The 25096-nt window shown below is 48.7% G+C and overlaps 2 protein-coding genes across 2 annotated transcripts in view; one reads left to right on the top strand and one right to left on the bottom strand.

Moving 5' to 3' along the window:
• Window positions 1-8119: 8119 nt before the first annotated feature.
• Window positions 8120-14867, top strand: LOC126530876 (uncharacterized). The gene is made up of 2 exons (XM_050178182.3): window positions 8120-8801; window positions 10044-14867. The coding sequence occupies exons 1-2, from the start codon at window positions 8753-8755 to the stop codon at window positions 10349-10351; spliced, it is 357 nt and encodes a 118-aa protein (XP_050034139.1). The 5' UTR covers window positions 8120-8752; the 3' UTR covers window positions 10352-14867.
• Window positions 11813-25096, bottom strand: part of Nrx-IV (neurexin-4) — a 78338-nt gene continuing 65054 nt past the window's right edge. Inside the window, exons 21-23 of the mRNA XM_050178181.3 lie at window positions 21909-22005; window positions 16073-16342; window positions 11813-15831 (exon numbers count right to left, since the gene is read on the bottom strand). Of these exons, the coding sequence (XP_050034138.2) occupies window positions 15641-15831; window positions 16073-16342; window positions 21909-22005 (558 nt within the window). The 3' untranslated portion in view covers window positions 11813-15640. The remainder of the gene's footprint in view (window positions 15832-16072; window positions 16343-21908; window positions 22006-25096) is intronic.

Genomic DNA, 25096 nt, shown 5'->3' with positions numbered 1-25096 from the left:
CAGGCGTACGTCTTACATAAAGAAAGCGGCTGATAAGTGCGTTAGCTGTCCGGTCCTCCTGTGGGGCTGCATAAGAGCTGTCGTTTCTCAGGAGGTGTATCTGCATATATATGTGGATTGATTTAATAGCGCAATTTTTTAGGCGATTATGTGCGCCCTGCGTTGCGGGTGGGTAGTATACAGGTAAAAATAGCCGGTCGTTTGAAATAAATACTAGTCGCAAATTCAGCGTCCGCCCTTTTGTCGTGTGTGTTGCTTTCCGCCTTCGTCCTTTCCACTGTCATCAAGATAAAACAATTCGCCCACATCAAACGGAGGATGGAGTGTGACTTTCGCCATGGATGGCAGCGACAGGCGGATATTGCAGTTAGGTGGATAACAGCAATGATAACTCAGTTGCTAGAGGTCATCTTCCCGCAAACTATGGTTAGGTGGTAGTAGTGCATACACAGGAAGACCATGGAAAGACTGTGATTGTGCGAGTGAGAGGCATACACTAAAATTAACTGTTGCCCGCGGAACGGTATATGTATAGCGGACCTCATTCGAAATTCTACAAATGGGCTTCGTTATATGTTTCGGTGGACCAAAGCAAAATGAACGACCACGCGCTCGCCGCGGTGTCGAAACAGAGGGTCAAATATGATGCCAGAATAAGGCGAGTAAGGGAGATCGGGAACACTTTGATACCAAGTTCGGCGGCGCTGCTATCCAGGCACCCTGTAGGGAGAACGGTACTAGCACATGTGTACCAGCACATGTGCACACAACGCATGTGTACGGCTACGACACTAACACATGTAGCACATTTGTTTTCGCTTGTAGCGCGAGATTTGCCCACGTGGTCCACGTCAAACTAAACACACGTAGAAGCCCGCCTAAGGTTTTTAAGCAGGATCGAAGTGCTTAGAGGGTTGTTACGTTTCGCCTACAACGCGCGGTAATGCCGGCGCGGATGCAACGGACGCCGGGGCTTTGTTCAAAGCGGCGGACATTTTGGCCCGTTCAACGACGCCGCAACGCCTACCCGCCAAGCGTGTCCAGGCGTGTTTCAGTGCCACGTGTCTTCGTGTGTGCGTGTGTGTGTGTGTGCCCTCGCTTGTCAAAGCGCGGCAGCCGGGGAGCGGAGTTCCCCGAATGAGGGGCCTGGAGGTCTCTCGGCTCAACCGCTCGCGCCGTCGTGGGCCCCTGCTGCGCCGTCCCGTGACCTTCATCCCGTGACCTTCCCTCCTTCCCTTTTGGACCGCGACGCCGAGAGTATAAGAGCAGCTGCCCCCGGACGCCAGGGGAGAGGCTCCGATTTGTACTGTTGAGTTACGTGCTCTCCCGTCTCTCCACTCCGGTCGACCTGACCGGCCGCTCTTTTGCTATGTTAGAATAAACAAGTTGTTCTGTTACCAGTCTTCTCTTGCTTTGCCGGGACCTTCCGATGCTTCCAGTGCCCCAGGCCGCCAGGCCAACGCTACCCTTGGGGCTTGCGACCCATTGGCAATAACGGGCGTCAACACCGAGACCCCAACAACTCGTGCCAGCGGTACGATTCCAACATCTGGTTGCCAGCGGTGAGATCGCGACAACGGAGGCCAGCAGCGAAGAGATGCGGTTGACTGTATGCTGAGCAGCTCAACGACCATCCGGGAGCAGTGCAACGAGCCCTGTGTGATGACTGGTTGCCTGCAGCGGAACGACTGCGCTGAATTCTTGGCTGCGAGGTTTGGTGAGTGCGGGACTTTCTTCTTCTGAGTTTTGCCAGGCTTTTGTTAGTGTTAGAAACAGAGCTGGTAATTGTGGTTGTCGTTGCTACCGGGTTAGTTTGCGGCAAGACAATAGTAGGCAGTAGAGAAAGCAGCATTCAGAGCAGCCATGGATTTGAAGTCGTTGCGCAAACCGATATTGCTGGAGCTTGCAAGAGAGTTGGGTCTGGATGTCTCAGACAAACTCAGAAAACCAGAACTGCTAAGGGCTATTCTTGAGTTAGAAGCTGAGGATGACGAGCTGTCGGATTGCCTTGAGACCGTTGAGGAGCGGGCAAAAAGACAGGAGCGCGAACTTAAAGAACAAAAAGAGAAAGAAAAAGAAGAGCGCGACCGTCAACACGCGTTGGAAATGAAGCGTCTCGAGTTAGAGATGGAACGCGCTCGTAATGGAAGTCAGGCACACGGTGCAGGAGAACGAGTATTGTTCAAAATGACTGACCTGATGCGGCCGTTTAAGCTTGGAGAGGACATTGGTTTGTTCCTGGTTAACTTTGAGCGAACGTGCGAGAAGCAGGGGTTCTCTCGGGAAACGTGGCCACAGCGCTTGCTCACTTTGCTACCCGGCGAGGCGGCCGACGTAGTCGCTCGCTTGGAGAGAGAGGAGGCAGAGGATTTCGACAAAGTGAAATCGAGTCTGCTAAAAAAGTACCGGCTGTCAGCGGAGGCGTTCCGTCGGAAGTTTCGGGAAAATGAGAAAGGCAGAAGTGAGTCATATACAGAGTTTGCGTACAGGCTTATGTCAAACATGCAGGAGTGGCTCAAAGAAGAGAAAGCGTTTGGTGACCACGAGAAAGTTCTGCAGTGTTTCGGGCTAGAACAGTTTTATAGTCGGTTACCTGAGAACGTGCGGTACTGGGTCTTGGATAGGCCAGACGTTAGTACGGTGGCTAGAGCCGCTGAGTTAGCCGAGGAGTTTGTGACGCGTCGGGCTCGCGGAGCTAAGGACGGTCAAAAGGGTGAATTTGGCTCCAAGTTTGAGAGGCCGAAGTTCACACCCATGAGAGCAAAGGGGGACACACGTAGTTCGGATGCAAGTGAAAGCAGTCCGACCGAACGTAAGGAGACGGCGGCAACCGAAGCCGAACGCAGAAAGCGGTTCGAGATGAGGCAAGCGCGCGTTTGTTATACGTGCCAGAAGCCGGGTCACTTTTCGGCGCAGTGTCCAGAAACAAAAACACAAGTCGTGTTTTTGTCTATATGCAGCACTGACGAGAACATGAAGCTTCTCGAGCCTTACATGCGAGACCTCCTCGTGAACGGGAAAGAGTGCCGAGTGCTTCGCGATTCCGCAGCTACAATGGATGTAGTTCACCCCTCTTACGTAGAACCCGATATGTTCACGGGCGAGTGCGCATGGATCAAGCAAGCAGTGGAAGCTCATAGCGTGTGTCTGCCGGTAGCAAAAGTGCTTATTGAAGGACCTTTCGGAGCACTTGAGACGGAGGCCGCAGTGTCATCTATGCTGCCCCCCCAGTACCCGTACCTATTTTCGAACAGGTCCGATCACCTCCTGCGCGAGAAGGGGCTTTTGTTTGGTGAGGCTAGCGTTCAGGCCTTAACCAGATCGAAGGTTCGGGAGCTCGCTGCAAAGGCGGTAGTTGCGGGGCCGACGTTGTTGAATGATGAGAAAGGGTCAGAGGCGCAGCAAGCTAGTATTCAGAGCACGCCCGAACGGGATAAAATTGAGCCTGTAGCGTTAAAGGCACCAGATACTGGAGAGGAAATTCCCGATGCGGGAAAGTTAGAAGAGCTTCCGGGACTAGGCTCAGTGACGAACAGGAAAGACACCGATCAAGTCATTAGTGACTTAATAAGTAAAGCATCGCTGTCGCCTGAGCAGAAAACCGAACTACACCAGCTCTTACAAGAGTTTCAAGGTCTGTTCTCTGAGAGGCCTGGTAGGACTTCTGTCCTTACTCATGACATAGAACTTACCTCCCCAGAGCCAGTACGATCCAAGGCGTACCGGGTGTCACCCCGCCAGAGCGATATTATGGAGGCTGAGGTAAAGAAAATGCTACAGCTCGGTGTTATTGAAGCGGGTGAGAGTGATTATACCTCCCCTTTGATTTTAGTTGAGGTACCGGGCAAGGAACCTCGTCCTTGCGTCGACTACCGCAGGCTTAATTCCATCACTAAGGATCAAATTTATCCGATCCCTAACATCGAGGAGCGCCTTGAGAGAGTGAGTAGCGCTCAGTTTATTTCCACCCTAGATCTTGTCAGGGGTTATTGGCAGGTTCCACTTACAGAAGAGGCTAGTAGGTATGCGGCGTTCATTTCACCCATGGGGACATTCCGTCCTAAAGTTTTGAGTTTTGGTTTGAAGAACGCGCCATACTGCTTTTCAAGCCTCATGGATAAAGTGTTGCGGGGTCAGCAAGAATTCGCTTTACCGTATCTAGACGACGTAGCGATATTCTCCGCATCCTGGCCTGAACATATGGCGCACTTGCGGGCAGTGCTAACCCGCCTGCGCGATGCGGGCTTGACAGTCAAGGCTCCCAAGTGCCAGTTAGCACAGGCCGAGGTTGTCTACCTCGGACACGTGATTGGTCGGGGTCGTCGCCGCCCCTCTGAAATAAAAGTGGCCGCTGTGCGAGACTTCCCGCAACCGCGCACGAAGACCGATATTCGGTCGTTCTTAGGTGTCGCCGGCTACTATCAGAGGTACATCCCCAGGTACTCTGATATCGCGGCTCCCTTGACGGATGCTCTGAGAAAGACAGAGCCGCAAACAGTCGTCTGGGATGAGACGAAGGAAAGAGCTTTTAGCGCCCTAAAGAGCGCCCTAACAAGCCAGCCTGTGCTACGATCGCCCGACTACACAAAAGGGTTCGTTGTTCAGTGTGATGCTAGTGAGCGAGGCATGGGCGTTGTACTGTGCCAACGGGAAAATGGAGAAGTAGAACACCCCGTCCTGTATGCTAGTCGTAAGCTGACCAGTCGTGAGCAGGCGTATAGCGCCACCGAGAAAGAGTGTGCGTGTATCGTGTGGGCCGTTCAGAAATTGTCATGTTACCTAGCTGGCTCGAGGTTTATCATTGAGACGGATCACTGCCCTCTCCAATGGCTGCAGACCATCTCTCCCAAAAATGGCCGCCTCCTGCGCTGGAGCCTCGCTTTGCAACAATATTCCTTTGAGGTGCGTTACAAAAAGGGGAGTCTCAACGGTAACGCCGATGGCTTAAGTCGAAGCCCCTAACGTGGGAATCAGCCTCAAAATTGCTTGTTACTGATGTTTTTCTTCCTGAGGCAGGATTTTTTTTAACTTATTGCTTTTGTGTAGTGTTTCAAAGTGATGATGTGCTTTTTAGTGCAATTTTTCCGATTTGTGGACGCGTTCTGAGTGCTGCTAAACTACTGTAAGGAACTAGGCAGCAGTATAAAAGGGGAAAGAGCCTGGCAGGGCTTAGTGAGGGTTGTGCCGTGCTTGCTGACTGAGCGGTTGACTTTCAGGCGTGGTTCTAACGCTTGCCGGAAACGAGAACAAAAATGTCAACTCTCCCGAAGTCACTTTGCAGTGTCCTGTGTGCACCTGAACGTGAGAACGAGGCCTTCTCTGTGCGCTGCGCTCACGAAACGCCCAAGGACGCCCGACTTCGGTTATGAGCATCATCGAGCGACATCCCTCCGGACAGCGGATGCAGTCCCCTGACCATCGGGATCTCCTTCCCCCGGCGGGGCGGTCTGTTACGTTTCGCCTACAACGCGCGGTAATGCCGGCGCGGATGCAACGGACGCCGGGGCTTTGTTCAAAGCGGCGGACATTTTGGCCCGTTCAACGACGCCGCAACGCCTACCCGCCAAGCGTGTCCAGGCGTGTTTCAGTGCCACGTGTCTTCGTGTGTGCGTGTGTGTGTGTGTGCCCTCGCTTGTCAAAGCGCGGCAGCCGGGGAGCGGAGTTCCCCGAATGAGGGGCCTGGAGGTCTCTCGGCTCAACCGCTCGCGCCGTCGTGGGCCCCTGCTGCGCCGTCCCGTGACCTTCATCCCGTGACCTTCCCTCCTTCCCTTTTGGACCGCGACGCCGAGAGTATAAGAGCAGCTGCCCCCGGACGCCAGGGGAGAGGCTCCGATTTGTACTGTTGAGTTACGTGCTCTCCCGTCTCTCCACTCCGGTCGACCTGACCGGCCGCTCTTTTGCTATGTTAGAATAAACAAGTTGTTCTGTTACCAGTCTTCTCTTGCTTTGCCGGGACCTTCCGATGCTTCCAGTGCCCCAGGCCGCCAGGCCAACGCTACCCTTGGGGCTTGCGACCCATTGGCAATAACGGGCGTCAACACCGAGACCCCAACAACTCGTGCCAGCGGTACGATTCCAACAGGGTCAACACACGTCATTGCATCACGAGAGACCTGTAGGCCGCGCCATGAATTAAACGAACCCGGAACCGAGAATTTGTAAGCATTATTTCCTTCGTCCACTTTTTACGCCCTTCGTCACTAGATCCGCACGAGGTTTTTCTATTACCAAGACAGGCCCCTCGTCTCAGTGCAGTGGAAGGAAAATAGACTTACAAAATAATACAGCTCTTTCAGGTTGCATTCCGTTGGCAAAATGCAAAAGCGCCCGCGTCCTTAAGCGTATACGCTAGGACTCCAACTGGGTGATTTCTTTAGCCATTCGCAATAGCGAACAGCTTGCTTTCGCTCTTTCAGTCGTATTCGTGGTCGGACATGGGCGATGGAAGACGAGGAAACGTGCCGATAAGAAAGGGCGCCTGCTCTCGAGCAACCGAGTAGCGAAGAGGGGCGAAAGGGAGGAGGGGGTGCGTCGAGTGAGCTCTCACGCAACTATGTTGCGGGGAGGTGAGGAGGGGGTTGTGGTAAAACCCCTCAAACTTCGTAAAGTAGTGCCACGCTTTGAAGAATGCCACCTCCTCCTCGCGCGCTCTGGCCGAGGCCGACGCCGCATCGCTATTGGCCTAATAGCATCACTTGTCCCTCGCACCGTGCATCAGCGCCATTTTTGCTCGAGAAGCGTCTACGGAGTGGCGAAGAGCGCATGTTAACGCCGTTGCTACGCTCGAGCAGTGTAGGCGGCGCCACGGTCGAGGAGAGAGCGCGAAAGAGGAGAAACGAGAAGGAGTGAACGCGGAGGAGGAGAGTGTCGCTACTTTACGAAGTTTAAGGGGTTTTAGGTTGTGGCACGGTCGCTCGTTAGCTCGGTTGTTCGTCGCGGAAAGGCGAGGGATAGGGCGCGTGCCTGGTAGGGGGCCGAAGGGAGAAGTGGGCTACTGTCGCGCTAGCTCTCGTGCAAACGCGTTGCGGGGAGGGGCGGGAAAGAGCAGGAGGAGGGAGGCTGTCGCTCGTTCGTAGCTGTAAGGCGAGGGAAAGCGCCGACGAAAAGGGCGCGTGCTCTCAGGCAACCGAGCTGCTGGGGGGGGGGGAGCTGTCGCTGGCTGGCTCGTTCGGGCTATTCGCTTACATTAACAGTCATTGTCGATGGGTTCTACATAATTCTTTTTCCGGACCAACTTCTGGAAAGCGCCTGGAAAGTTTCTTCTACAATTCGCTCTATAAAAATCGTTAAAGGGCCCCTCACCAGGTCTGGCCGTTTTGAGCTGACAAGCGCAGAGCATACAATGCGCGCCAACGATCGTGTTTGCAAAGAATTACATCGCTACGCGCAGCGGAAAGGCCTGAAATTTCCATCCGAACGCTGTTTTCCCTTCTCCTCGCGGCCGCTGCGCTCCAAGCGGGACGGTGACGTACTCCGGTCCGCACTGTGACGTTGCGCGTGGTGACACGTGACTTCGAGAATTATTCAAGGCACCATCTGTTATTTGTGTGATCTGTTGCTTGAACTGACGAATTGAAGTTTAGAGAAATAAAACACACAAACGGAATGGCTGCGTGTTTTTTGTTTTACTTCGCACCGAAGCAAGAGATGTATTTCCGCTTCGTCTGCTTGTTCGCATGGTCGTGCAGTCACGCGCGCAGGTACCGAAACTATGCCATTTTCTACCGTGCTCCAGCGCGTGATCATGCTCTGCGATACGCTTGTTCCGCCTCGGTATTCGTGCAGCAATGAATTATACCGCTAGTCATGTGTCCTTGTGCACGGCGCGCAAAATCGTGGGCTGCGCGAAATCAGACAATCGGAACAGCTCGTGCGCAAGGCCGCAAAAAAGAAAAAAAAAGCGAGGAGAAAAAAATGAAGGCGGGGCCTCTGACGTACGCGTCACGCGATCTTCGAGGTCCGTCATGGTAGATCGCAGGGAAGGAATTTCGCTTGCGGAGGCTAGACGGGGCGAGTAGAGTGTGTCTTGCTATGCAGTGGAGCTCTCCTTCTGAAATCATGGGTTCGCGGCACTGAAATATTTCTATCTCTGCTATTAACGAGCCGATTTGAATTTTTTTTGCGGCAGAACGCTCCCTAGAGGAGACTTAACAACTGACAGCGTATAACCAAAATTTGCAATGGGGCCTGTTGAGGGGCCCTTTAAGCCCAGGCGACGGAGAAACGCGATCACAGCGGGCGCACCGCCCACCACAGGCATCTCAGCCTTGGGACGCCACGAAGCTCTTGCGCGAGAGCACTGGCGCCTCAAAAAGCGAGTTGGCGTTCGGCGACCAGCAGCTCGGATATCTCTCGCGCGAGGGTACCTGCATCTTCTTCGGGGCTAGAAACTCGACCGACCCCGAAAGTCCTTGAACGGTAGCCAAAGATAACCGTAGTTGGCTTTAAAAAGGGGCAGCCGTGTTGCGTGCCACGTTTATATAAGTGGCGTACAATTCCGCTCCACGGTGGCTACCTGCAGGTGCGCAAGTTCCTGGTGCTGAGCAAGAGCCGCGACAGGAGCACGGCCGAGAGGCTGTCTCTGCTTGCCGACTACGTGACGAGCCGCTTCACGAGCACCGCCTGCTTGCGCCGCTACGTGCACCAGCACTTCCGCGGCGCGCACGTGGACGATGACGAGGTCTCGGCACTGGCGGCGCTGCTTGCGCTGGGACTGCGGGTGGACGCGACTGCACGGAGGTCCGTGGCCGCTATGCGTGCCCACAAGTACTGGCACGCCCCGCAGGCCAGGTCACCCACTTGTGAGTTGCCGCTAGCATCTGTAACTGCGAGAAAATCGCGATAGCGCGTGTGAATTAAGCTATTCTTGAAGATTCAAATCGCGCCTGCGACCATCATCGCGGTGACGCAGTCACCACGTGGCCGTCCCCACGTTCACGTTCACGTGCACGTCCGTGCACGTGAACGTCGCTAAAAGGCAGCTGGCTGTTCAGACGCGCCTTGGCTGAATGTTCTGTCCGGCAGGAAAGGCGGTTAAATAATTCGCACATTTTGTTAGTAACAGAGTCGATTCGCCCACGTGTCCATGCCATGTTGCACGCACTAGAACCTGGAATATTGGAGAACCCGACGTAACAGTGTGACAACGTGACAAGTTTAGCAAACAAAAGTCACCTCTGCTCTATCGTGATCGTCAGCGGTTTCTCAAAGCTAGAGCCAAGAAGCAGTCACGTTTTGATACCGAAACAGTGCAAACGGGTCAAATCAATAATTGGAAGCCTCATCTGGTCGGAAAGCAAGCTTCTCTTAAAATGTAGTTTTTAATATGAGTGTGAATTGCATTGTGGGACGAAATGGTTAGCCTTTTAAGTTACCTTCAAGCGCTATATTAAGGAGTCCGCCATAATTTAAGGTCATTCAGTTAGGGATCTGATGCACCGCCATCTTGAAAATGTTGTGCATTGTGTTGATTAGAATGTGTTCCGACTGGCATACACGAAGGCATCAAGTGAACTTTTGCACAAGTGGTGGCGCTATTTTAGCTCCGTTTACAAACGCACAGGACCGGTCTGAACTCACTCCAATGCGCGAGCCGTGGTACGACATAGCCACATATAGGCACGCTAGAACCGCCGATGTTGTGCAGCGCGGTTTGACAACGACCTGCTTTCTTTCCCACAATCTCTCTCGCGTGCACGGAGAAAGTCTCCCTCCAGACACTTAGACCCGCAGCGGCCCTTACTAGTTATTCATTGTCCAAAGTGCTCCGCTCATGCGTCTGCAACAGATGCCCATCCCCTACTTTAGCTGCACCCTGGGGCGAAGATGCACAGTCCACGAAAATGTACTTAGGGATAAGACAAGACGCACGGTGAGCGTCATGGATAATACATTTAACAAGTCGCTGTAGCAGTTATATGCGCATGAAATGAGCCTTCATGCTAACATGTCGCATGGCAAAACCCCCAGGCGAAGAAAGAAAGAAAACAACCATGCGGGACGTGCATTTTCCCAGCCTGCACTTATCACTCACGTGCATGCAGCGCCTGTGGAGAATGTGGTCGAGTCGTCGCTGGACAACACGACCACCTGCACGTGGGAGGCGTCCAGCGCCGAACTGCCCTACCGGCAGGCTTCTGGAGACGAGGAGGACGACTCAGAGGACGACGAGGAAGAGGAGGAGGAAGGTGGCGGAGAGCCGCAACACTCAGACACCGGCAGTTCAGCCGCCATGGTGCTGCTTCCGCACGGCCCGTCGCCGTTACAGCTGGTGGGGGGCCAGACGCCTGGATCTCTGGCTTCCCGCACGCGAAGGTGGCTCGCTGTCCTGACGGGCAGACAGCAGCCTTGAATTCACTATGCCAAGTCGAGTTGTTCGCGTCAGCCCGAATGCATGGCGATTCGACATTACCCGGCGGCAAACTTGCAGCGGCATACGGCGACGGATTTCACAAGAACTTCGCTAAACGTTTTTCTGGAATGCTTCCTTAAAGTGGAAGGCCCCAAAAAAAAATATTTAAAAAAATCAGAAGCCAAGATTGAAATAACTTTTTTCCCGAGTAAGCATGTCTTATTTAATTTGCCCAACTATTTAAAGTGCAAGAAATGGTTAATTTTATTTTTTGTCAGGTAATTTTTGTCATAAAATGTGTTAAAAGTGCACCAGCAATGATAGGTAACTAATGAATTGATAAACTGGGTAAAGCTTTGGCATATACGTAGCTAAGTGTGGGACCTATGCAATAAACTAGTATAAATGTAATATGATATATATTAAAATAGTATTGTTTCAAAAACTAAGGAAATTGAAGAACACTGCCGATCTGAACCAAATTTATTTCTAAAATGAGCTGTAAATTAAACAATTTTGCATCAATTTCTATTGTCCTAGTCTGTTGGACACATCTCTATGTGGGGAATCAGTTTACTAATACAGTGACACACATGAGGTTCTCCCCTCCTTTGATATGGATGGCACCACAATAGCGAGTTTTAGCGTGTCCGGTATACCACTAAATGCAGGTGGATTGAGAACTTCTTTAATATATTGTGTACTAAACTGCACCAGCAGCTGAGGCGAGTGACAGCTATGCTGGATACTCGCGAGAAAAAAACATCAACTGTATAAAATTGTAGGTAGGGAAATTGTAGGGAAGCCTATCCACTCTCGGATAGGCTTCCCATATTAGTTGCTCATTTAAGTGGACGGTTGACTAACACATTGACGCACACCAGGTCGTTCACATTCGCCTTGGACGTACAAATGTAGAATACCACCGCTCACTGAAACAATGGCTAACTTTATAATTAAATATAAAGCTTTGCCACATAGTTTGCACATGGAACTGTGTGCCAACAACTAGAGCACATCACAACAGGTGTGCACCCATGCAGCTACTCTATGACAGGGTGCCAGAAGATTACTTCCACCACCACAGAGGTGGCCTAGAACAGACAACTTTGAAGTTGTGCCCTCATGCTTTTCTGACTAATTGGGTGTTCTGTTGGGCCAGTTGATGAAGCCATCCTGACTGAAAACAGAGAGCGCAATACAGGAGCATGACATAAACTGTGCCTAGCCCGAAGGTTGAATCAGGGATGCCAGTTATATGCAGGGGGCAAGTTATGCAATGGCAATCTGGCATACTATCACAACTCTCATGCCCAATAATCTAGAGCTCCTAGCTACAACGTTACCACAACATTCACTGAGGCCCCACTGTGGCCATGGTGGCTTTTGTCTTTTACAAGCAAGGTCAGGAAAAATGAGTGATGGTGATTGACTGGTTACACTGACTGGTCAACACATGTATAAGATGAGATTCTTTTTATTTCCAGAACCCGTGATATCACTGGATCACCGGGTCTGCTGGTGTATAAACAACACACACACACACATATATATATATACACAGACACTTCCTAAGGTTGTGTCTGGCCTGGACGGATTCGAACAATACTGGGTATTTTTTGCAGCTACACAGATATTTCAAGACACTCCTGAGCTAAAGCAGCTCACTCTTTGCACTAACGCTGCACCTCTATCAATCATATTCTGCAAGCACATCAAATGGCAATTCGTTTGCTCTGTCCAAAATAATTATATAGCTGTCATGGTGGTTTACCGGTATTTATGGTGACATGGTTGTTTCGAGTAATGACCAACATAAGTGATCTATATTTGCGATTTACCCAAAGACCTCAAACAAACCCAGCAACACAAAAACATTCTAAGGTAAAATATGATCGATGCAACAATAGATGCCATCAGTTCAGAAATGATTTCCCACTGTTTATGAAAAGTTTGAGGCTTGCAATGCCTTTTCTTTTCCTCCAGCACATCCAAAATGTCTGGCTTGAACTCAAGAAAACACATTCGCAACTCTAATTAACACACTGTAGAGAAGGTGAAGTTGTGCATGGTATATACCGATACGAAAGGAAATTGTGTTTCAGATCATTTGATGTCTTCACTCCACAGTGAAATTAAACATAATGTGACACTTTCACAAACACAACAGCTGCCTAGCAGACTACAGCAAATGGTGGTACACTGCATGCTCCTGCAGTAACCACTGTTTAGATATCAATTAGGTGTACATACTTGACAATGGTGCACATTGCATGCTAGATTTCATTTTTTTTTCACGACTGGCCATTCTGCCAGGGAGAAAAAACAAAGTTCACCACCGCTGAGTGACACTGGTTATTTGTAAGGTGAACACCAGTTAAGGCCTCAGACAAGCAGACTCATGGCTACACTGGTAGCAGCTTCTAGATTAAATTGCTTGCGAACTTGCCACAAACACTAAAACAATAACAATCTAGACAATTTTCAAGCTAAAAAGTATGTTTTATATGTCAACCCTAAAGAGGCATTAATAACGTAAGCTAGAAAATAGTGCACATATAATCTGGCCTTACTCCGCTATCGTCGAATGAAATGAAACATTTTTATATGTATAAAAACAAAGATAACTATACGTGTCATTTGAGATATCAGCTCTTTGCTCTCTAGTTAGGTACCTAGTTGAAATGTTGGTCACTCGCTACCAAAAGGCAAGAAGTGGGCACTAACGAACACCCAACACAGACTACACACTACATTTAATTCTAGCCATAAACAAGTACTATCACGGGCAAATGAAATGCGAACGGGAAAGTATTAGGCAGAACACGTCATATCAGTAACAGCTTGAGACTGCCCATTTTGCACTGCCACTCATACAGCCACCAAACTCGCGCTGCCATCACAATTAGTGAAAGCAAAAATGAAAGAATGCATTCTAATGGTCCCTAACCTGCTCGCATTTAATTAATCCACGATTGTATACTTTGTTGCTATTGTCAAAGCTCCCAACAGTGAGATGTGCACTATATGCAATTGAGATGCAGCTCTGGTCATGCAAACCAGACGGGCAACAGTGCAGCGATAGAGTCAGCCAGCTTGAGCAAACAATGCCTTCTTCAATGTAGGCAGACCCCTGGCTGCAGGGTCTCCTCTCTCTGGCAGTGATAGTTAAAGAATAGTTAAAGGGAAACGCATGCCTTTCACTAGCTAAGCTAGGAGCAGGCCTTTATGAAAATGCACGAAAAGCAAGAAGCAGAAAACAAAGAGCAGCCCTCTGAGGACATGTTAAACTATGCCTTTTAAGTTAATTGCTAAATAAAAAGAGCATGGAAGGAGGTGAGGGGGCTTAATGCAGGGTATGGTACTATTACAAAAGAGGCAAGGTCTTCCAGTAGCATCCATTCTTAGGCAACAAAAAGTTGTGAGGAAAGGAAGGAGTAAAATCAACGGGCAATGATGTCACACTTGCTTATTTCAGTAAAAAATACAAACTAGGAAGGTCAATACCAATGTACAAGACAAAAAAAAAAATGTGACAGGTGTTGGAAATTCCATTCCTGATATGTACAACAAGTTTGTGTCGGTATTACATAGCAGACAACTATACTGTGCTTTGTAGAGACGGCCACAAGTTCTTGGAACATCGAATCAACTAAAATGTCGAATAATCTAGCAGCCTAACCACAAGCCAGGATTAAGGGGGGACCTTCTTTTGTTACTTTTGTGTCCCAAATATTTCTGTGCCTGCATATTTTCACTGGTAAGACAAGAATGATGCTCTAACTCAAAAGAAAGATGTACCAAAGGAGAGAGAACAAAACGTCAGAGGCTAGCTTGACACAGTCACAACCCTAACAGTTGTCACTCGATAAACGGACACTTTGTGTGTCCCCACCCATTGGTGGCATCAATCAGCACTCAACAAGGCTGCAACCCAATATCACAGAGCTCTGAGATTCAGAAAAAATTCACATTAGAGCGAACTAAAATTTTCAGTGTTTAGTTGTAAAACTAACTAAAAGTGGTTCAACGCATCCGTCAAAAATTAAAAATGGTATAAAGGTCACAGGCAGTCAGTTTGTTGATACCACAGTCGCTCAAAAAGCGTGATTTGCTTTTAGTAGTATGCTCTAGCGAGTCTGCTGACAATAACTTAATACTAAGCAGAAAAAAAGTGCTGCGGCATACACCAAATCACATTAGATGAGAATGGGTACTTTCGTAGCACTGAGGTATGCATAAAAAAGTGGAATGTTTAACTGTCACAAACCTTCGCTTGACTCTGCAGGTATAGTGGGACCTGGTCCATGAGAAAAATAAGCTTGATGACAAAACTCTTCCCAAAGAATAAGCTGCAGGGAAAGGTTAGGCCTCCTGAGCAATGGGTTTGAAGATGCATGGGAGACGAGCCGCAAAAACATAATTTCACGCCAAGTTCAGAACGGCTCTGCATGCAACCAATCATTTTACTTTTTTTGTCAAATAACAGCTTGGTCCTCGGTGCGCATTCATTGACTCAACATGGTCGAACACATACTGAGGTAACCTGTGTTCTCATAGTGCATATCCTGCATTTGCGTTCACGGACGAAAGGCTGGTTTAAATATGATAACGTGTGCATAGACTTAAAAATCAAAACTTTTTGTTCTTCTGAACAAGACATTCTATCAAGAAGTAGGTTGCAGTACAAAACCTATTAACAACCTTTTTAACATTGCAGTGAAAACCATGCCGAAGCAACCACAACAGTGTCTGTAAATTTCCAACACAGCTTGGTGGTCTCTAAATGCATCCAACAAGAAAACATGGCACTTTTCATCAGGCACACTGGCAAAGAGTTTGTGCTTGTAAATTGCAGTGCGTAGTTTCTTTTTCTTTTGTCATTTACCACACTTCTCTACTGCCATCATCATGCGTTACAGTCACAACAATGGCAGGAAAATATGCCCAGAAGTTGCCGATAAAAAGTGCCAATAACAACATTCATGCAACAACGCACAGACTGGCTGCAGGTTGAAGTCAATCAACAATGGAGATGCATTAACGCGTACAACTATCAAGGTGCACAGGTGTTTGAGCATATCACCTCCACTGAAATGCAGCTGCAATGGCCAGGAGCTGAAATCGCGATCTTGTGGGCAGCAGAGCCTTGTTCTCGTGCAAGCTCGATCCCGAGAGAGAGTTCTGGAAACAACACAATGTGGGATTGTGCTGTGCCACGATGCTGCATGACACCAGAGGGTGCCTGGTAGAGGAGGTGACGAGGCAAGCTAACAACATGACAACCCGTCATATAAACCATTCTCGCTTCTTGGTGACGTCATGACCTCTGACACCATGCACCACAGCAGTGTCTGCGTCAGGTGCGTCCTTAGCACCAGTGTCTTCGTATGTGAGGTACTCGCCCTTGTGTCGTGACACGTAGCGGCCCAAGATGATAGCCATGATCACAATTGCTGCCAGGATCACTGCCAGCACACCTGCGTAAAGGATTAAAGCAACAGCCAATCAAGTGCAATTAAGTGCCACAGTGTGCATGCTGTTATAGGGAGGGGTGCATGGCTTGTGAGGTTGCTGTCATTGGCTTCCTAGGCTAGGAGCCGCAATTAACTAGGCATAGTAACTCGCAGCCACTCGTAGATCTTTCACATAATCAAGAAGACGTAAAAGGTCCCACAAGTAGAAACAATGGTGAGGCATGCTATAGCTTTAAGTCCTTACCGCCCAGGATTGCTGAGTCAACATAGCTGGTTACAGCCCAGGGTTCTCGGTAGACCCCTGGTGGCAGCGTAGGCGGTGGCCGTGTCTCATCCTCTGGAGGTGCATACGTGACTGGCTCAATACCGCACGTGTCTTCTCGCACGGTTCCTTCAGGATAGGCATGCACATTGCTTCGCCGGCTCTCCTGAAAGTAGCGCCTTAGCGGCATGTGGTCCTCAAACTGTACCCGTGAAATGCAGCCTACAAAGCCTTCACCAGTGCCCATGGACTCTGGAGGGGATAGGGAATGGGGCGGGAGAGAGAGAACGAAGTTGCTCAGTGAGAAAATCTGTTTGGACAAATGCTGCTATCAAATGAGTGAGAGCACAGCTCAACAAGCTATATACAGTAAAAGCTCATTAATTCAAATTTCTTGAGAATGGTACGAAAATTTGAATTATACAAAATTTGAACTAATGAAAGTCAGAGAAAAAAAAAATCACTAGGCTAAGGCATGTATATAGTACAAGGTAGCGTGAGTGCGTGCACACACATGCTGCGTCATGTCGGAGAGAACAACAATGTCTATAGTTCAAAGCACTGGTGCAGCCAACGTAATCGGATGCAGCCAACGCGGTCCGACCTGCCCAATGTCAACATGGCTCTTGCTCCATGTGCACTTTCGTCGTGTTGACTGCACCGACGCACAATGCATGGTGTGGAGAGAAAGGTGCCCATGCTACTTTGCTGATGGTCGCTGAAAGCCATTAAAAGCGGTACGCGGGTTGGGGATCGTTCTGCGCATGCTCCGAAGAGAAAAGCTGACGGCGCGTGCATCAAAGTCTAGAGGGGGTGGCATTTTTGCTGGCGCAGCACAAGCAAAGCACAACAAAAACTTCAAATTATAAACGCGCCTTAGCGCCGCCGAAGCTTGCTGCAGGAACAAGAGCTATGCTCCAAATCGCACTCGCCAAACGCACCGCAGCCTGCTGTGACAGTGGGCTCTGTTGTGATTGCATAGCTGTGTCAGCTGCGCGCTGCCGAATTCCACTATACATAGTAGTGGCGTCCAAGCATGTATCCCAGTGATGCTTTCCTTTGAGTAATAGCCACAAATCTCAAAGGCTTTGCTTTTTTGTACAGCGAGCACCAATAAATGTCACGGCCACCATGCTTCAGACATTACCGGATGCCGCTTCTTGGCATAACACCTCATGGAGAAAGAGCATAGCCTTCAAGATGTAACATGAAAAAAAAACGGGGGGGGGGGGGGGGGGGGGAATGCAGCATCACGTCCATGTTTTTATCTTGAAGGTTTTGAGAGAGAGAGAGAGAGAAACAACCTGCAAATGAGGTGTTGGCCATGCCTGGCCAGGCACAAACGCGTCTCCCTCTAGTCAGGCCTAAGCAAAGGGCTGCAGATGGAAAGAGCAAAGCTTCGCAACCTGCACGGCAATGCCATCGTCACCAATATGCTCCCGTGCACTAGCACTCTCCCCATCCTCGTTGGTGCGAAGTTCTAATTATTGGTGGCGGCGCGGATTTCAGTGTGAATTAGAGAGAAGGACTATGCCGCCACGTCATCTGGGCTTGACCCGTAAGGAAGCGGTGTTATATCGACAACTTCAGACGGGGTCGCTATTCACCCCGGTGCTGATGAGGCACGTGTGTCCAAGTGCTTATGCGAGTGACCTGTGTAGTGTGTGCTGAAAGGAAAGAGCCACTGCAGCTCACATCCTTTGGGACTGTGCCAAGAATCCGCATGAAGCTACAACGATGGCAATGATCCCGCCGCAGCTCGAGGCCGCAATGAGGTGCTACGATCAAGAGGTCCAAGCCCAGGCCGTCCAGCAGATCTCGGCTGCCCTCGAAAGGCAACAACCGAGCGAAAACCGGAGGGAGGCTGCCACCCCAAAAGAAGGGCAAACTCGGTCGACCAAAGAGAGTAGTGCGGCCATGGCCAGAGTAGAGGCACCACACACCAGGAAGAAGTCATGGCCACGTCACGGTGATGCCTTCCTTACAGGGGAAAGCTAATCATTCTGCAGGCATTCCTAATAAAGTTGCTTCACTCGCTCGCGGGATGCGTTACATATTACTTTCAATATTAAGGTTTGTTACAGCACAACACAAGACAAGGACAAAAGAAGGTATAAAACGACGACATGGCGCTGTGTCGTCGTTTTATACCTTCTTTTGTCCTTGTCTTGTGTTGCGCAGTAACAAACTTTAATATGAATCCCAACCAACTGGCCCAACTTGCAGTTTTGATGCAGTTTACTTTCAATACATTGTTAGACAGACCGTGGTGGCTACTTCGAATTATCCGAAATTTCGAATTATCGAGTTGTGAATTAATGAACTTTTACTGTACAGTCGTACGATATCAGTTTTAACGATATATCGGTTATAACAATGAGAAGCTGCTGCACCATTTACTTTTGTATGTTTTCCATGGTAAAATAACCCACTTGCTACAATGCCTCGATGCCACATTATCGGTTATAACGATGAAGTCTGGTTGCTGGGTGTCTGAATTGAAAGGTAGTGGACTGCGAAATCCTTGAAAAGAAAAAAAGAAAACGAGAAATTTGAGCCACTGCACGATGGGCTGCAGCTCCCAACAGCCACCGTGCACTCATTTTCCAGCCATCTCCATGCGGCTCTCTACCGTCGCCCTTCCGGCCCTCCAAACACAAATGGGCTGAGCTCATAGCATTACGCCGCCCCACCCTCCGAAACACGAATGGGAAAAAAAACAAAAAACACTGTGCCGCAAGCAGATTGCTCGCATGTTGCTCACAGGCTCCTCATTCAGTGCAGTTCTGCGAACAGCTTAATTGCTCACATTCATCTTTGTTGGTTGTGCTGAAGTCGTCCCTGGCCACGCGGTTTTTCAGCTTCGCTTGACTCGCCGCCAAAACGGAAGATAGCTGATCCGCCCGCTGAACATTGGCAACGCACGACGTAGCCAGTGAAAAGAAAGCGCACGGCTATAGATTGGAAACTAAGTGCTTCTAACCGATGAGACGATCATTGCGAGCGTGCCTGCATCAGATAGCAACGGCAGCGATGACGCGGTAGGGCAGGCTGCCTCAACATTGTTCTCACAGGAGGCCTGGCAGATGATTTAGTCCCTCCGAGGCTTTGTTTTCGTGAGGAACCTTCCACTGCACTGCGTGGAGCACTTGGATGCCTTGGAGAAGGATGTGGACAAGCTTTGCATAAAGCATGCATGGCTGACAGACCTAGGCTTTTCTCGTGCAAGCCAGTGAGAAATATGTGGTGAGATGCTTGTGGCTATCTCTCCTCAGCGTTTCTTCTGGATTTCTAAAGCTGACAGGCTGTCACGGCAGCCTTCTCACAATTTTTGGAAGGCGCCTTTTGGGGCCACCAAAGCGATGCCTCGGTAGTGCTCACATATCGCTTGCCACCCGTGACATCTCTTTCGAGTTGTTATAGCAGTGCCATTCTTTAACACCAACAGCCGCGGCTTGCTACACATGATCGGAGCGCCCAGGAAGCTGTCAAACGAGTGAACACAATCAGCAGCCAGGCGGAGAAAGATGGTGGGGAGGGGCACTGCCATCACCGCCTATGTAGTTTTCTCACATCAGCTCTGCCATCCCCCTATTTTGATTTTTTTCACACAACCCAATTATAACAATTATCAATTATAACAATGTCATTTTCGTGGCACTTGAATATTGTTATAAGTGGGTTTGACTGTATAGGGTGCTTTCTTTCTTCTTTCTTTAGCTGCACCAAATTGTTAAAAATTGCCTCTGGCAAATAGCAACATTCTAACCCTTGGGCTGAATGACTTGATAGAGGCGGCCACCACCACTACGAGAAATCAAAATACTTAATTGAATAATAAACACACTTACACTAATTATTTACTCGTGTTTGGCGCAGCATAGCCTTCGCTGCTTTTGCACCACTAAACCACATTTAACTAACTAATTAATAATTTATTTACCTAATTACATTACAGCATATAGTTCAATCTACTAATTGTAGACAGTCAGTTTGCAAGGCATATCGACTTGGCACCAACTTGGCAACACACTTCGTGCACATGTCTGAAAGGGCTATGCTTTAAATACAGGGTGGCTACCAAGTTGACATTTCCAAATACCTTGAGTTTTCCAGGTTTTCCCCGAGTGACGCCGAACTATGTTCTATGTCAAGACAGGCTGAAACCATGTCACCTGATGCTTTCACTCTCTAGTAAGCATGTGAAAAAATTAACAAAGAAACGACTTAATCTAGCTTGAATACTAAGGAGTAGTGTTTATATTATTCAAAAAAGAGAACAGATGGGAGGGGTTAGTAAAATGCACAGCAACTAAAATGTCTTCGAAAAAAAAAAAAAAAAGAATTACAAATCGAGCCGGACATTCTCAAAAACGAATAAAAAAGAGATGCATCCAGAAGCAAATATTTTCGAATATGAGCTATTTCTATCAACTGATAGCAAGCTCAGTGGTATGAGGCCCGAACTTTGTCACAATTGAGATTCTCTCTCAATAGCTCGTAAGTCAACCACAACTGTCCTGACAAACTCTCACACAGCGCACGACGCCTCAGTGTTGTGCTTCACTGCTTTAAATAGTTTATTTTGGTTTGGATGAGGGACACCTGCATCTCGGCATCAGCCAACACTTTGTTCTTTAAGCTCAAGCTCCTTCAAAGCGGTGGCAGCACGTCTCCTTTCCCGTTCATTCCTCAATGCGTAGGTCTTTTCTGTTCTCGTCCTCCTTCCGCCGCGCGTTCGTCCCACAGACCATTTGAAGCATCTTTTTGGTCAGTTGTACAGTCAACGTCCAATTTTTCAAACTCCCTAGACACTGCAAAAACGCCCGAAAAATTGGCCAGTTGGAAAAAATGAATTAATGTCTTTTACTGCCCTTAAGGGCTCAAATCGCCACAGGGGACATCTGAAAAAGCCCTCATGGCCTGCCAGTACACGTATTAGGCATATCGGTGCTCGTACTGTAACAGGACATACTGGGTGCATGCGTGTATAATTAAAGAATACACACTGTGTCCCCTGGCCATTGCCCCTTCGTACGCTTGTTATGTTTCACCAAGTAACTTTTGTGTACAGAAGTGAAGCTGACTTTCGGGAACCGGCATTATGCAACGCATTTGTGCTTTCCGAGCACTGAAGCCAATTGCGAAGACCACAAAAGCGGAGTCGCACCGGTGCCATTGCTGACAACGGTGAATTTGTTCAATGAAAAACACGGCACCCAACGGCAAGAAGCTTAAAAGCGAGCGTCGAAGCAGCTAGGCGTAGCATTGCCGCAATGGTGGCTACGGCTGCCAACGCATCTGCAGGCAAGAGCGCCAGTTCGAGGCGGTGAAGTAACCAAAACTGCAGCGGTAGTGGCTTTGATTAATGCTGTTTTGGACCTGTGGTAACGGCAAAAAGCCTGGAAAATCGGAGGGCAAAGGGTTCTTGCATCTGAAATTTCAGACGTTCTGGTACACTGACTCTCAGGGGCACGTGGTTGTGCCGCGAAGCCGTCCGAATTATCGGGCATCCGGGAATTCGATTGTTGACTCTACACTGGCAACTCCTCCAGCCGACGGCAGGGCGTCAAAGACAATTTGTTATGATTCCTGTCTGTTACTCAAGCCAGCATTACCGTGACTTTTGTTCCCTTTCAATAAAATTACAGCTAATTTTCCCTGATAGAAGCCCAAATTCCCCCCCGAGTTTTTCCCGAGTTTTTCCAGACTACTCAAAATCCCTGAGAATTCGCGGTTTTCCCAGCTTTCTCGGTTGGCAGACACCCTGAAATAGGAACAGGGACGCAGTGCCTACAAAGACTAATCAGCTCCTCACCATTTCGCCCAACATAGATGCTGAGCAGGTCGTTGAACTGAGCGTCAGCCTTGCCTCGAATGTTGAATGTGTGTACCTGAGGCTCATAGTTGTCCACCTGAAAGAAGGAAAAAAAGAATGTTTACAATACCTGCTCTGCAGGACAATGGGAATGCATTCTTTACGAAATATATGAAATTTCCTTTTCATAAAAGCTGTTATGGCCACATTGTTTTCACAACATCAATGGTGCAGTTTACACCTCGTACCTTGAAGCCATATTGTGCAAACTTACTTGGCACATACACATACTACCATGGGAACAATCAGGATTACAGTTCTGCAAATCTACGTTACAACATGCTAGAAACTGATACCAAGAACTATGACACTTAGCACTTCAAGCTAATGTAAACTAGAGTTACGGCTTCACTATGTTTTGAATGCAACAAAGATGTACATTCAACAAGTTTATCGCTTTAATTACATTTCTTGCTTCTCTGCACAACACTTCTACAGGAAGGTAGCAGCAACTGGATCCTATAGCAATTGAACAATAACATTTTGAAAGCTCTACATAGGTAAAATATACAGAACTCAAGTGCTTAGTTACAAAGAGCAAACAACCTGCAGCAGCCTTTGGTGCTATCCTGGGGATGCCTGACTCTCCTGCACTGGCTGATGAACAGTCGACGGCAAAAGCTAGAAGACTGTGGGATCTGACAAAAGCTGCATATCTCCACAGCCTTCCTTGGAAAGCAGCCTAGTGCAGCGAAATCTTGATAAGTGAAAATCTCTGAATTCAAACTGACAGATAATTTGAACTGCTCTGTTGGATCCGGCAAAGTCCTATATATTTGAATGGAGAAAAACTCCAGCAAATTCGCACTCCAAGAACCGCACAGCAGTTGTCTTGAACAAAATCTCTCACTCCCATGCACCACTTTTTAGAGAAACGTGAGCCAAAGGCTAAGGTTCGACGCATTGTGCATTCCCTGAGGAAGGACACAAGGGGAGCAGAGATCAAAACAGAGCAAGACGAGCAGCGTGCGCCCTCTTTTTCTACCATCCAGTTTGAAAGGAGCAGGAAGGAGCCCCTAGCGCGCACTTGATCACATCGCCAATGATGCAGAAATATGCCACACGTCAAGCCACCATCCTTCTTGGCTCCTACTCGTAGGTCCCTTACACCCTCAGCAAACTGCACGCAAGGCCTGATATTGACGCAGGGCCTGAATAGTTCTGCGGTAACCTGCATCATGGAGAGAAGTAATTATTAAGGGAAAATGAGACATCCACCCAAACGTAGCTAACTGCTACAAAGGAAACCCATACGGGTTCCTCGAAAGAAAAGCCTCTCAGTTGAAGAACAATTCATCCTGGTCCGGGACTCGAACCCGGGACCACCGCCTTTCCGGGGCAGCCGCTCTACAATCTGAGCTAACCAGGCGGCTAGCAGATGGCAGGGCGAAGTCGAATTTGTCGACAACACGAAGCAAAGGCAAGTGTTTGACGTAATAGTTCTGCGGAAACACGCAAAGTGGAGAGAAGTTACTAATAAAGGGAAAATCAGACATCCACCTGTTCGTAGCAATTGTTACAAAGGAAACCCATACGTGTTCCTCAAAAGAAAAGCCTCGGAGTTGAAGAGAAATTCGTCCTGGTCCGAGACTCGAACCCGGGACCACCACCTCTCCAGGGCAGCCGCTTCTCTCCACCTTGCGGGTTTCTGCAGAACAAGTACGTCAAACTCTTGCCTTTGCCTCAAGTTGTCGATGAATTTGACTTCGCTCTGCCATCTGCTAGCCGCCTGGTTAGCTCAGATGGTAGAGCGGCTGCCCCGGAAAGGCGGTGGTCTCGGGTTCAAGTCCCGGACTAGGACGAATTTTTCTTCAACTGAGAGGCTTCTCCTTTGAGGAACACGTATGGGTTTCCTTAGTAGAAGCTGGCTACATTTGGGTCGATGTCTCATTTTCCCTTAATAAGGACTGATATTATCGTACTTGGACTTTATGCAGAACTATAGGCTTCTCCCAGCACATGTCACATGCTGAAGAAGGAAAGATAATACTTTTTCAATGTGATCCCAGTGATGGTTGTGGCTTTTCGTGCAGTACTGCACAATTGATCGGGTGCTATCCTTAGTTTTAACTCAATTTTATTCAAATAAATTTTCGGTCTCCCTTGGAGTTTGAATTAACGAGATTACACTGTAGTATTGACTTCCCAGCCTGTACTAGTATGTGCGAACAACAGAGTGGTGCACAGTTTTAATGGCTATGGTCACAGACTACTAGGAAATTCAACGGTCTCTCAGATCCTACGGTCTGCAAACTTTTGCAGTTGACTGTACACCATCTCTGCACTGCAAAAACGCAATGATGAGAACTGCTATATTATAGTTGCACCAGCTACGACTAGAGGAGCAGACAATTGCACAGCAGATGCATAAGGAGATGTTCCTTCTCTTCAGCTTCGGTATGCACAAACCCAGCTCATGCAGGTTGCTTTGCACAACAATCTAGTCAGACTCAGGAGCCCAGCATGTGTGAAACACAAGCTTTGAGGGGCCCTGAATCACTTTTTATCGAAGTGGAGAAAGGCATTTGAAGTGAAAATAGGCTACTTCAGAAATACCTTGCTGCAAAAAGTACTTCAATGCATTCAGCAGAAGCGGAATTATTGGCAATCAAACATGGCCGCTGCTGTGCTCCTGTTCCTTCTTCAATGACTTGCACTGTGAAGGCTATGACACAATGGGGCATGCCCACAATGCTCCGCCTTGTAAATGTCATCGTGGTGCGCAGTTCAAATTTCATTTTGGACGTTAACATAGACGCCACGACTTCTGCCTCTGGTGCCTACGATGCGCTATACATAAGCCAAACGTGGCTGTCCTGAGCGAGCCACAGTGCGCTTAGCCAGTGGACTCGTGGCGGCCACGGTATCTACACCATATTTCCGACCGCAGCTTGATGTCAGCTATTGGCCAATAGTAGCCGTCTAAGGGAATGACGAAAAAGTGCATCTTGAAGAGAGTGAGGATAGGGCCTTCTGTTGAAAAGAGAGTGTCTGAGAGAAAGCTGACTGCGCGATCCACTTGCAAGTTCCACGCACTGTGTAGGACAACAAAACTTGGCTGAGATGTTCACAGCAGCGCATGCTACCCGCTGACTATGTTATTTTACCAAGCCCGAGGGGTGGTTCAG

This window comes from Dermacentor andersoni, chromosome 5 (assembly GCF_023375885.2).
Source record: "Dermacentor andersoni chromosome 5, qqDerAnde1_hic_scaffold, whole genome shotgun sequence".
NCBI classification, from domain to species: Eukaryota; Metazoa; Arthropoda; class Arachnida; order Ixodida; family Ixodidae; genus Dermacentor; species Dermacentor andersoni.
This window is presented reverse-complemented; position numbering and strand designations above follow the sequence as displayed.